Consider the following 13,670-nt stretch of genomic DNA (forward strand, 5'->3'; position numbering starts at 1 on the left):
TGCACCCTCTTGCAGTCTGGGAGACCTTGGGGGATGTCCAACTGCCAGCTTAGGCCCACTAAGCCATCAGTCGGACATCCTTAGCACTGCTGCAGAGGCAGGAGAGGCTCCTGCCACAGCCACTGAGCTTGCCAGCTGTGATCATGGCTTCTGGCTGAGCAGCGTTCCCCCTCTGGGAGCTCACTGACCACCAGGGTGCAGCTCCTGCGTTGAGCTTTGCCCCCTGGTGGTCAGTGTGCATCATAGTAACCGGTTGTTCTGCCGTTCGGTCAATTGGCATATTAGCCTTTTATTATATAGGATAATTCATATAACATGTGATTTACCCATTTAAAGTGTATAAATTGGTTTTTAGTTGTGTTCCCAACATTTGCATCACCTCTAAAAGAAACCCCATACATACCCTGTGTACGTCACCCTCTTGTTTCCTTCAGCCCCAGGCAACCACTGATCTATTCCTGTCTCTGGATTTGGCTATTACAGACATTACATTAAGTAGAATAATATAATACATGGTTCTTTCTCACTGAGTCCTTTCAGCATATTTCATGTTCACCCATTTTGTGTAGTATGTATCAGTATTTCATTTTTTAAAATTAGGGTCATTATATATAACAAAATTTGCCATTTAACCATTTTAAGTATACAGTTCAGGAGCATTATATTCATAATGTTGTGCAACCATCACCACAAACTATTTCCAAAACTTTTTATCATCCCAACTCATTCCTCCTCCCCCCAAACCCTGGTACCTCTAATCTACTTTGTTTCTATGAATCTGCCTACTCTGAATATTTCATATAATTGGAATAAAAACATTTGTCCTTTTGGGCCTGGCTTATATAACTTAGCATAATGTTTTCAAGGTTCATCCATATTGCTGCACGTATCAGAATTTCTTTTTATTTTAAGCCTTCATAAAATAATTTAGTCTTCCTTCTCCTTTTTATGAGTACTTGCCAGGTTTTTTACTCTTCTTGGATATATATAACTTTTTAAAATTGTGGTAAAATACATATAATATAATATAAAATTCACTATTTTAACTATTTTTAAGTGAACAATTTAGTGGTATTAAGTACATTTATAATATCATGCAACCATAAGCACTACTGACTTCCAGAACTATCTCATCTCCCAAACAGCAACTCTGTACCCACTAAGTAATAACTCCCCATTCCCTTCTCCCACCAGACCTCAAGAACTTTTAAGCTACGTTCTAAATCATAGATTTGCCTATTCTAGGTACAGCACAGAGTTGAAGTAAGATAAGGACTTAGGATTACATGTTTAATAAATAGATTCATATAATGTTTGTCCTTTTGTGTCTGGCTTACTTCACCTAAATCGTAATGCATATTTTGCAACATACCATGGATTCTCTTGTGGATCACCTATGCTGTAGCCAAGAACAGCTTTTCACAAATGAAAAATACTTCTTTTAGGAGCTTCCCTCAGGAGTCTGGAGGAGGACGGCCACGGGCAATATCCTGTGTTGCAGAACAACCAGTACAAGAACACTGTTGGTGAGGTGAGAGGCGTATGGAGAAAGATGCCAAGAAAGCAAAGCATTTACACTGGAGAAACTGTCACATGCATTAGCAGACCAGAAGACATGAAAAACAAGTGTTTGCTGCAGCACTGTTTATAAGAGCAACATCTAAAAACAAACCTGCCCTAACCGGTTTGGCTCAGTGGATAGAACGTTGGCCTGCAGACTGAACGGTTCTGGGTTCAGTTCTGGTCAAGGGCATGTACCTTGGTTGCAGGCTCAATCCCCAGCGGGGGGCGTGCAGGAGGGAGCTGATCCATCTTTCTCTCTCATCGATGTTTCTAACTCTATCCCTCTCCCTCTCTGTAAAAATCGATAAAATATTTTTTCAATATTGTATACATGGGCCCTCACTAGTTTGGCTCAGTGGATAGAGCATTGGCCTGCGGACTGAAAGGTCCCGGGTTCGATTCCGGTCAAGGGCATGTACCTTGGTTGCGGGCACATCCCAGTAGGAGGTGTGCAGAAAGCAGCTGATCGATGTTTCTCTCTCATCAATGTTTCTAACTCTCTATCCCTCTCTCTTCCTCTCTGTAAAAAAATCAATAAAATATATCTTTAAAAAAATTGTACACATGGTTTTATAACTTAATTTTCAGTTAATAAGCTATCATAAGCATATAGATGTGTATAAAATAAGATCCAACAAATTTTCATGGTAATAGCTCTGGATTACAGGATACTTTTATTGTCTTACTTTGGCTTATCTTTATTTTTAATTTTTGTATAATGAATAAAACAATAACTTTTGAGAGTTGTAATTATATGCTACTGTGTTAAGTACTCTATATGAATTATCCAATTCTCCACACTTTTATTTTCATTTAGTAATAAACAAATTGATACTTAAAGCATTTAAGTAAATTGTACAAAGTCATGTGAATTACTTGTCCAATAAACATTAAAGAGTAACAGGGACTATTTTTGTCTTATCAAATTGGCAGATTAAGAATACTCACTCCTGCCGAAACCGGTTTGGCTCAGTGGATAGAGCGTCGGCCTGCGGACTGAGGGGTCCCAGGTTCGATTCCGGTCAAGGGCATGTACCTGGGTTGCGGGCACATCCCCAGTGGGGAGTGTGCAGGAGGCAGCTGATCGATGTTTCTCTCTCATCGATGTTTCTAACTCTCTATCTCTCTCCCTTCCTCTCTGTAAAAAAATCAATAAAATATATTTAAAAAAAAAAAAAAGAATACTCACTCCTCTCAAAGAAAAGATAAAATAGCATGACCTTAAGCAACTTACTTAATATTTTTTTAAAAAATTATTGATTTGAAAGAGAGGAATGAGGGAGGAGAGAGAGAGAGAAATTGATTTGTTATTTCACTTATTTATGCATTCACTGGTTGCTTCTTTTGTGTGCCCTGACCAGAGATCAAACCCACAACCTTCGCATATCCACAGGACGCTCTAGGACAATGCTCTAACCAACTGAGTTACCTGGCCAGTTGGTTAATCTTTTTGAAGGTCTGCCTCATCTTAAAATGCACCTAACCAGTACCTGATAATAAGTAACAGTGAAAAAAAAACGACCTGAAAATAATCCAGATCTCCAATAAGAGAACTGTCACACAAAAATGATGATAAACTCATAAATTACATTTTATGAAACCATTACCAGTCAATATTTTTAACAATATTTAAATTAGTTAGACAAACAGTTCCTATATTTTACCTTTGAACTCCATGTTCATATTTCCAACTACCTCCCTGGCATCACCACTTGACTCTCACAGGCATCCTCAACACACGACCAAAAGCAAATTCAGCCCTGACCGGTTTGGCTCAGTGGATAGAGCATCGGCCTGCGGACTGAAGGGTCCCGGGTTCGATTCCGGTCAAGGGCATGTACCTGGGTTGCGGGCACATCCCCAGTGGGAGATGTGCAGGAGGCGGCTGGTCGATGTTTCTCTCTCATCAATGTTTCTAACTCTCTATCTCTCTCCCTTCCTCTCTGTAAAAAATCAATAAAATATATTTTAAAAAAAAATTCTCACCCAAGGATATGTTTTTATTGATTTTAGAGAGACTGGAAGGGAAGGGGAGAGAGAGAAAGAGAGAAACATCTGAAACCTAAGTTATATGTCCTGACTGGGAATTAAACCTGCAACCCCTTGGTGTATGGGGTGGTGTTACAACCAATTGAGCCACCCAACCAGGGAGGGCTCCAAATGGGAAATTTTTGAAGATAAATCTGGGGTGGGGAGAGAAGAACAGATTTAGGAGTTAATGAATTAGGAGATGGTTACAGTAGTCCAAGTAGGATTAGCATAGAGACAGTGAGAATGGCGAGAAATGGTAGGACTTAAATTTAGGAGCCTGTCTAATGTGGCTCAGTGGTTGAGAATCGACCTATGAACCAGAGGTCACGGTTCCATTTCCAGTCAGGACACATGCCCAGGTTTCGGGCTTGGTTCCCAGTACGGGGCGTGCAGGAGGCAGCCAATCAATAATTCTCATCATTGATGTTTCTAATCTCTCTCGCTCCTTCTCCCTTCCTCTCTGAAATCAATAAAAATATATATTAAAAGAAAGATACATTTAGGAGTTAATAATATCAACAGGCCTTAGAAATGGATTGCATGTGGGGGGGAGGGGTGATCGTGGAGAAGGTGTGGTGCAGTGATTTTCAACCTTTTTTGTAGCATGCATAAACTCATTAGTAAAATTCTGTGGCACACCAAAAAACATACCTTTTGCTGATCTGACAAAAAAAAATAGTCATCATTTTGATCTGACAAAAAAAAATAGCCATCAAAGAGTTTTAAATAGGAAAAAGATATAATCCTAGGTGGAAATGTTTTTTAAAAATTCTCACCCATGCCGAAGCTGTATTTATGGTTTTTTAAAAACACACACATTACTATTAAGATTAAATATAAAACCTGGGCATGGCTCACAATCTGTAGGATTTGGACCCTTCTTTCCTTTCCCGCCTAGTAATGTGGACACACGATCAGGCTTAATAATTTGCCTTTCCCTTCCCTGAACATACCCCTACTAAACCACCATTCTTTAATATTAGTCCAATATTTATGGGGAGTTGGAGAGAATTTTCTTTTAGATACAAATTCATTTACCAATTCCCTTCCTTTTGCCAAAGCAGAGTCAGAGTTTTGAAGTAATTTGGAAACAGATTTCTCGCTTCTCTCTGATCCTTATTCTCATATATATCATGTGTATATAAGAGAGATTTTCTTACAGCAGAGAAACGTTGAGAAGCATTATTAAAGGGTTTTTAAACAACAATCTAAACTTATGCCATGTACAGAATTACAACTAAAACTGCACGCAGTGTAACCCAATTATTTACTCAGCGGACTGCAGAGGAGCGCTATTGCCCTGGCAGCTGTGGTCCCTTTCGGTCTGAGTTAACTGGCATATTTTCTGATGCACTTTTATGACCCATAAAGATTTATGTTCTGGACAACTCCCAGGTCATTTACTCTTTAACCTGACTCTCCCCTGCCATTCTTTCCGTTCTTTGTTATCTGACAATCCTATCCTCATCTTTAGATTTACACAAAACGGTCCGCTTCCCACCAGCCTCCAGGCCGCGGCACACCCTGTTCATCAGCCAGAAAAGCTTCCCCTCCTCCTCCCGCCACCTCACCTGGAAACGCCTACACACTTTGGTCCTCAACTCAAAGGTCTTTCTCAACAGAGTTGTTTCTGTACTTTATTTCCTTGAACACACACTCATTTGTGTACGTATCTGATTAATATTTGTGAGTCCTCTAGATTACATGTTCCATGAAGTTAGGGCCTGTCATTTTTTTAAAAACCACTGCCTGTCTACAAAGCACCTAGCCTGGCCAATGTTCATAAAATGATTTCAAGCAACAAGTAATGTATAAACGTAACAGTTATGATAAACAGTGGGATACAACACTATTTACCCAATGATTATAATTTGGGAGAAAATGAATATGCATAGGAAAAAGACCAAGAAATTACATTTAAGAAGGAGGGGGAAATAAGTACATTTGTATTTATGTGTTTTTTAAAATACATTTTAATTGATTTTTTACAGAAAGGGAGAGGGATAGAGAGTTGGAATACTGATGAGAGAAACACCTATCAGTTGCCTCCCCACGCCCCCTACTGGGGATCACCCCCTTCCCCGCCCCCCCACTGCCCCCCCCCCCCCCCCAAGGTACATGCCCTTGACCCAAATGGAACCTGGGACCCTTCTGTCTGCAGGCCCACGCTGAGCCAAACCGGCTAGGGCTGTATTTATGGTTTTTTAAAAACACACACTAAATGGAAACAATAAACTAATGTAAGTGGTACCCTGTGGAGGGGTAGTTTTCTAGCGTATGCTATTTTTTAGAAATCCCATTTTGATGTTTTGAGTCATTAGAATGTATTACCTAATCAAAAACTGTTAAATGTTTGCAATACGGAGCGCGGCTACAGTGTTTTGGACAGGTTCAAGCTGTGGACTGAGGAGAGGGCACAGACATCTCGTTGCCACGTGCAAGTCCCAGCTTGGAGGACAGAGCCCTCCCAGCACAATTATAGCCAATAGCTATAGCTGGAAGCTGGAACCTACGGTCCAAACACGTGGCCACACGTGCCTGTGTGATAGAGTTCAGGTGCATGTAGTTGAGTGAGGTTGAAACCAACGAGAATGTTGTAAACAACGTGATCACGTCCCTACTTTGCCTCCTGGCATCTGCTATAAAATAAAGACACGGCTTATGGGCGCCAGCGCTGTCTCTCTGTCAGAGAAGCAGCGTCCTACCGAGACTCAGCTTTCGTTCTCTTGTCTGTCCTTTCTCAATCCTTTCACCCTCCACTCAGGGTCATTGGAGCAGGCCGAGCTGGCATAGGTATGCCATGGCCGTGCCGGCTCCCCACATTGCAAGACAGAAAACAAACTAAAACACAAACAGTGATTACCTCGGGATTGTGGGACAAAGATTTTGCTTTCTACTTCTACACAATCGCTCCGTTTTCTACAGTTTACACGAAGAGCTCTTATGGTCATGAAAAGGAGGCACTTTAGGGAAGACCTTTGGCGACTTGCGGGCAGTGTCCTGGAGCTGGGACGGGGCGGCTCTGCTGGGGTGGGAGAGACCCGAGCAGGCGCGGCCGCGGGCCGCGGGCAAGAACCACGAGAAAGGGAGACGTTGCCAAGGCGAGCAGAGGAGGGGGCGGGCGGCGCCATTCCCGCGGGGCCGTCCAGGGGCCAGGGGCTCCTGCTCAGCCTGCATGGTCTCGGGAGCACGGAGGGAAAGAAGGAAACGGGGAGTGACGGCGGATGCCACGGAGCAGACATCAGGCAAAGGTGGACGCACCTCCTTCGGGACCGCCCCGTCCTATGAGAAAAGCTGCACAGCGGGGAGGAAGCGCCACACCTCCCGGCCTTTCCCCAGGCCCGCCCCTCGAAGGCGGCGGCGCGGCGGGAGACGCGCGCAGGAAGGGGCGGGGCTATGAGTACGACGTCCGTGCGCGATCTCGCGAGAGCAGCAGACGGCGGAAGTACAGTCTGCAGGATGCGGTTCCTGGTTGCGTTGGTCCTCCTGATGGTTGCAGCGGCGGGTAAGACCCCTGCCCCCAAGGAAATCCCACTCTCGCCCGCCAGGCCCATCATCCTCACCGTGTCCCGTTGCCTTCTGAGCTTGCCTCGTCCCTGCCCGACTCACCCCTCCCCTCGCCATCACCGCCACCGTTTGCCGGTTGCGTGTTGCTCCAGTCTCTTCCAGCTCTGAGGTATCCTTTGTCTCGGCCTGCCTCTTTATTTATTTATTTTTTTAGTTGATTTCAGAGAGGAAGGGAGGGAGAGAGAGAAACATCAATGGTGAGAGAGAATCATTGATCGGCTGCCTCCTGCACACCCCTTGCTGGGGATCGAGCCAAAACCGGGCATGAGCTCTGACCGGAAATGGACCCCTGACCGCCTGGTTCATAGGTCCACGCTCAACCACTGAGCCACACGGGCGAGCCACGGCCTGCCTCTCTTGAGGGCCAACTGGTTTCTCTCTTTCAGAAGCTGCGGAGCCCACTTCTCGGTCACCCACTCAGAAGAACATAATGACTACAGAAAGAGTCTCCACCCAGTTCTCCCCCAGCCTCCTGCCTCAGAATGATCCACAGGCTCCGACACAGCTCATGGCTGTCAGCTCTGCTGGGTCAGACTCACAGCAACACTCTACAGGAGACAACTCAAACCAGTCAAATGAGGGCCACCAGTCCACGGGAAACAGTCCTGGCAAGTCAAATGAGGGCCACCAGTCCACGGGAGACAGTCCTGACAAGTCAGATAAGAAGCACCAGTCCACGGAAAACAGTCCTGACAGGTTGGTTAAGGAGCACGAGTCCACGGGAAAAAGTCCTGACAAGTCGGATAAGGACCACCAGCCCACGGGAAACAGTCCTGACAAGTCAGACAAGGAGCACCTGTCCACGGGAAACAGTCCTGACAAGTCAGACAAGGAGCACCTGTCCACGGGAAACAGTCCTGACAAGTCGGATAAGGACCACCAGTCCACGGGAAACAGTCCTGACAAGTCGGATAAGGACCACCAGTCCACGGGAAACAGTCCTGACAAGTCGGATAAGGACCACCAGTCCACGGGAAACAGTCCTGACAAGTCAGATAAGAAGCACCAGTCCACGGAAAACAGTCCTGACAGGTTGGTTAAGGAGCACGAGTCCACGGGAAACAGTCCTGACAAGTCGGATAAGGACCACCAGTCCACGGGAGACAGTCCTGACAAGTCGGATAAGGACCACCAGTCCACGGGAAACAGTCCTGGCAAGTTGAATAAGGACCACCAGTCCACGGGAAACAGTCCTGACAAGTCAGATAAGGACCACCAGCCCACGGGAGACAGTCCTGACAAGTCAGACAAGGAGCACCTGTCCACGGGAGACAGTCCTGACAAGTCAGATAAGGACCACCAGTCCACGGGAGACAGTCCTGACAAGTCAGACAAGGAGCACCTGTCCACGGGAGACAGTCCTGACAAGTCAGACAAGGAGCACCTGTCCACGGAAGACAGTTCTGAACCTGAAGGGGGCTCTGCACCCAAAGAAGAGAAGGAAATGCCTGGCCCTGCCTCTGGAGAGAACCTTGAAGGGACACTTTTGGATTCCATAAATAGGAAGAAGGATGACCTTTATAAGGACAATCTTGGAAGTGCGGAGAGCAGTCACTTCTTTGCATATCTGGTGACTGCAGCCATTCTTGTTGCTGTTCTCTATATTGCCTATCACAACAAGCGGAAGGTAAGTCAACAGTTAGCTTAAGAGGAGGAATGGGATGTCTTTCACCCTGAAAGCTTGGTGTATGGGCCAGTACTCATCACTTAACCTGCCTGTGAGCACTGGGTATTTTATGACATGTCAGGTGTTTTTTTCCAGAACCTGCTAGGGCTCTACTCTTGTTTTATAAATCATTTGTTTTCATGACTGTTTCCTCTGAGTGCTCTCTGCTGCTGTATTAGGTGCCAAGTTAGGATGTTATTACGATCTGACCTGCTTTGGGGTCTCCTGTAATCTTGAACTTAGATCCTTCACAGCCTCAGAGGACCTGAGTACCTGACAGTTTGTAAGTAGTTAGAGCACTTACCTTCCTGTTTCCACTTTCAGTGCATCATTTCTAGCTTCCTTTGCTAAGTTTTTGTCTTCCCCTTACAATGGCAGAAAGAATGGTTACATAATCTTTGACATCAACAGCAGGGAGCCCAGGGATTATCTTTGTAGTCAGTTGAATTTCTGATTAGAAGAAAGAACAGAAATTGCATAGGTATACTCATCTTTTATTTCTTTAGCAAGGTTTGGTGTGAAGTAGTATCTGTGTCACTTAGTAATCACTCCAGTGACAAAATAATTACATTTCTTATTGAACTCTAAGAATTTAGTAGTTTCTGTAGCCTGGTCAAAATTGGAGAGTTCAATTCATGATGGCCATAAGGCCTGTGGCTATAAGAAATGGACTCATTTAGTTAAAATGGTGCATTCTTATTCTACATTCAACATCATGGAGAGTAACCTTAGGCACGAAATGAGTGTAAAGTTAAGATGAGGCAAAGTGTGGAGTGAAAGAGTGCATTTGCAGAAAAAAATAATTATGATTTGTTTGTTTTCTTTAAAAAAAAAAAAAAAGGAAAGAAAAGAAATGTCTTAGCCTACAGCTCTCCAGGGAGGAGTTGTCAGATCTTTGAGTATTCTTGAGTAAATTAGCAGACTGCCACAAACTAGAGCCCAGAACAGCTTTCCTCCCTCTGTCATTGCTGATTTAGCAGTACACAGGATTGTAATGGAACTAAGCCCTGTTCTTAAAATTGTTATAATTTAAACCAGTGCATGAATTCATGCACCTTGAAAGGAACTGTGGGCCGTGAGGCTGCATTGGGCACAGGGGCGGGTCTCGGCCCATTCTCCACGCCCCCTCCCGGCCCCTCCCACTGTGGCCCCCCCTCCCCATCCCCTCTCTGCGGGCAGCTGCCACCACCGACCCATGCTCTGATGGCACTAGCCCCACTCATACCTGCTGACGGCACAGAGAGATTGGGGCCGGCACCAGCAGCGGGTGTGAGCAGCAGCTGCTCGCCCTGATTGTTCCTGAGGGCTTCTCCACCTTCCCCTGCTCCTGAGCTATTGGGCCTGGCGCTGGGTGCTGGCAGTGGGTGCTAGTGGTGGCTCCAGCGCCAGCTGCAGGTGTGAGCCAGGCCAGTGCTGGCAGCAGGTGCAAGTACCGGGTGGGACCATAGTGCACGGGAGCAAAGAATTTTCAGTAACCACCAGAGGCTTGCTCTGATGACAGTGACCGGTGCCCCGCCTTGGTCTGGCACCCCTGCTCACCTGCTCCACCATCCCGCCGCGGCTGATGCCCGCCATATTCCACGCTCTGCCACCTGCTGCCAACGCCCACCATGTTCCGCGCGTGCCCCCTGGTAGTCAGCGCATGTCATAGTGACCGGTTGTTTGGTTATTCGGTTTTCCACCGTTTGGTCTGTTTGCATATTAGGGTTTTATATATAGAGATAGACCTCTTTGTGGGTGTACTGCTCTTTTTACTGTCAGGTTATTAACAAATGTACTACCAGGTGATTACCTCTAATTTCAAAAACTGAAATATGTCATTATAGATTCAGTTGTTAATCTTTTTTTTTTTCCTTTCCCCAGATTATTGCTTTTGCCCTGGAAGGAAAAAAATCCAAACTTACTCGGCGGCCTAAGGCCAGTGACTACCAGCTTTTGGACCAGAAGGTAAGGAAGGAAAACCCAGGTCCATGGGAGGGCTATGCAGTCTCAGCTGGGCACAGCAGTGGGCTGGCATTTGGCTCAGATGCAGCAGCTGGTTCTGGGGTGCTGCCACCATTACCCCTGCCCTTTTCAGATCACTAAGTAGAGACATCATGTATACATGTCTGTAGTGTTAGAGCTGAAGAGAGCTTTAAGTATGTTACAACAGCTCCCTCCCTTGACAGATGAGTATACTCAGGCCCAGAAGTCATGATTTACCCACCACTTAAATTCCCACCTCAAGTTCGTGGCAAAACCAAGACCTGATGGGAACGCGCTAGGCTTCCATCCTATGCTTTTTGTGCTACACCAGCACTTCACAAATTTTCATAGGCATTGTGATAGAAAGCAAAATCTGATTCACTAGCTGTGGGGTGAAGCCTGTGCTTCTACATTTCTAGGCGGTTCCTAGGTGACGCCAAATGCTGCTGGGACCACATGTTAGGGAGCAAAACTCTAGACTACACTCCCTAGAAATAAACGAGTTCAGAAACATAGGCCTCCAACTTCCCAGATCAGCCCTGCTAAGCATTGTTGACTAGATTTCCTGAATGCAGCCAACCCATGCCTCTGCCAGAAAGCAAAGCCCTCCTTCCACCCACAGCAGCAGGAGCTGAGTAAGGTTCTCCCCAAAGGCAGCCTGTCTGAGCTCAGTGTACTCCCACAGCCTTGCTGCCAGCATGCACCCGTCTGCAGCTCAGCAAGGGCATGGGTGAAGAGTTGCTGGCGGCCCAACTGGGAGTTGTTCCCAGACTCCTACAGGGAACACAGTTCATGTGTACTGCTCATACCAGCTACAGAATAGGCCACTCAGCTCAAAACATCTTGCTGACTGGCCCAGTAGATCAGCTTCACAGTATAACCCTGGCCAAGTACCTTTCCAGATAATTGACTTTAAGGATTGTCATTCCTGTTCATTATAATCTTTTTCTGATTTAAAAAAAAATGCACATGTAAACAATTCAGAATACAGAATGCTACAAAGCAGAAGCTAAGCTTCCCATATTCCCTCCACTAAGTGTGGATCTCTCTAGTGTATGGGTTTTTTTTACGTGTTTTTTTTTTAATATATTTTTATTAATTTCAGAGAGGAAGGGAGAGGGAGAGAGAGATAGAAACATCAGTAATGAGAGAGAATCATTGATCAGCTGCCTCCTGCACGCCCCCGCTGGGGATGGAGCCCACAGCCCAGGCATGTGCCCTGGCTGGGAATCGAACTGTGACCTCCTGGTTCATAGGTCAACGCTCAACCACCTGAGCCATGCTGGCTGGGCATCTAGTGTATGTTTTATTTCAAATTGAATTTTTTTTTTAAAGGTAAGATTTCCTTCTTTTTTCTTTTTCTTTTTTTTATATATTTTATTGATTTTTTACAGAGAGGAAGGGAGAGAGATAGAGAGTTAGAAACATTGATGAGAGAGAAACATCGCTCAGCTGCCTCCTGCACATCTCCTACTGGGGATGTGCCCGCAACCCAGGTACATGCCCTTGACCGGAATCGAACCTGGGACCTTTCAGTGTGCAAGCCAACACTCTATCCACTGAGCCAAACCGGTTTCGGCCAAAATGAATTTTTAAATAATTTTGCATGCTTTTATTTTATCAGTTACTGTTTGTATGGTGGAGGATCAGTTTGTCTTAATTCTGGATTTTTTTTTCTTTGATCTGCAACTCTTAAGATCTTTTTTACCCCCAAAATCATAGCAGTAAGTTATATTCCTCTGGAAGAAGGTGAACATCACCAATGCATTGTGTTACTCTCGTTTCAGATTTGATCTTTCTGTTTTTGAGAACCTCGTCCTCCCTGCTGATTTGTTTCTAAATCAAGATAAATGAAGATAAAAGTACTGTGAACTAAGAGATACCCTCTAGGGTTTGGTGGCAAGTCCGGGCTGGCAGACATGGGGGGTGGGGAGCATGACTTTGGTTTTTGCACCGGCACTTTAGTGACCCTGTGCTCCTTTGTTCCCATTATTTACCCTGGTGTCTTCCCTCCTTTCCCCCTCTTAGTATGAGTAGAAGGAGTGAGCAGGTGGGAACCCAGTTTTGACCAAATGGAGATCCCAGCCCCTGGCAGGCTAGTGCTGCTGACCGCCCTGGGCGCCTTGGGCCTCGGCTCTATCGTGAAATTACCCCTAGAAAGTAGCATTGCACTCGCCACTATTTATTTTTTCAGACCTAGGAGAAAACTCAGCTGCTTGAGGTACTTTCCACCAGGGCCTCTTACTTTGGGGGCTGTGCCCTACAAGAGATCTACAAGGTGAATGCTGATGGGCAAAAAGCTACATTGAACACATAATTCTTTTCAAATGCTTCAGCAGTAAACCAAAGCAATAGCTTAAAAAAATGCTTTACTGCCTGCAGGTTCAACCCATCTAGCACATTTTCATATTATGTAAGACAAAGTGAGTCAGCTTCCATTTGGTTGTACTGAGTATAAAACTGAACTTGGGGCTTCTGGGAGTAGAGCTGTAAAGCCACTGTTCCCATTGCAGATTTTTAGAAATAAAGTTGTGATTATTGAAGCACTGTTTTTTCTTATAACCGTAACAGGAACTTTTTGAAGTAGAGTAAGTTCATGTGCAAGAAAACAAATAGGAGGGTTCTGGTTTGGGTTTGCGTTTTTTTCAAAGACCTTTTATGAAATAGGTTCCCCACAAACTCTATTTTGCCTGTGTTGCCTAAAACAGACAAAACAGACATATTTAGAAACTAACCAGGCTCTTTCTTTTACCTTAACCTAATTAATGGTCCTCTCATCTAATATAAAATGCTAAGTAAGGGTAGTTAGTAAAACTTCTATCCCATGGGAAGGGTTATTAAAATTTAAGAAATTCACAGAGTTCCCCTGGGGTAACTG

General features: G+C 45.0%; 1 protein-coding gene across 2 annotated transcripts; it reads left to right on the plus strand.

The window, feature by feature from the left end:
* The first annotated feature begins 7,037 nt into the window (after positions 1–7,037).
* On the plus strand, positions 7,038–13,335 carry TGOLN2 (trans-golgi network protein 2). 2 transcript variants are annotated; one of them, XM_070429601.1, is made up of 4 exons: positions 7,038–7,099; positions 7,548–8,788; positions 10,691–10,774; positions 12,580–13,335. In XM_070429601.1, exons 1-4 carry the CDS (start codon positions 7,054–7,056, stop codon positions 12,583–12,585), a joined length of 1,377 nt encoding a protein of 458 aa, XP_070285702.1. In that variant the 5' UTR covers positions 7,038–7,053; the 3' UTR covers positions 12,586–13,335. The 2 variants fall into 2 exon arrangements, with proteins under 2 accessions (XP_070285702.1, XP_070285703.1); XM_070429602.1 differs by having other exon boundaries at positions 7,041–7,099; positions 7,551–8,788.
* The last annotated feature ends 335 nt before the right edge of the window (positions 13,336–13,670 follow it).

The sequence above is a fragment of the Myotis yumanensis genome, unplaced genomic scaffold (genome assembly GCF_028538775.1).
Source record: "Myotis yumanensis isolate MYYU_CA2020_CCGP unplaced genomic scaffold, mMyoYum1.0.hap1 SCAF_11, whole genome shotgun sequence".
NCBI classification, from domain to species: Eukaryota; Metazoa; Chordata; class Mammalia; order Chiroptera; family Vespertilionidae; genus Myotis; species Myotis yumanensis.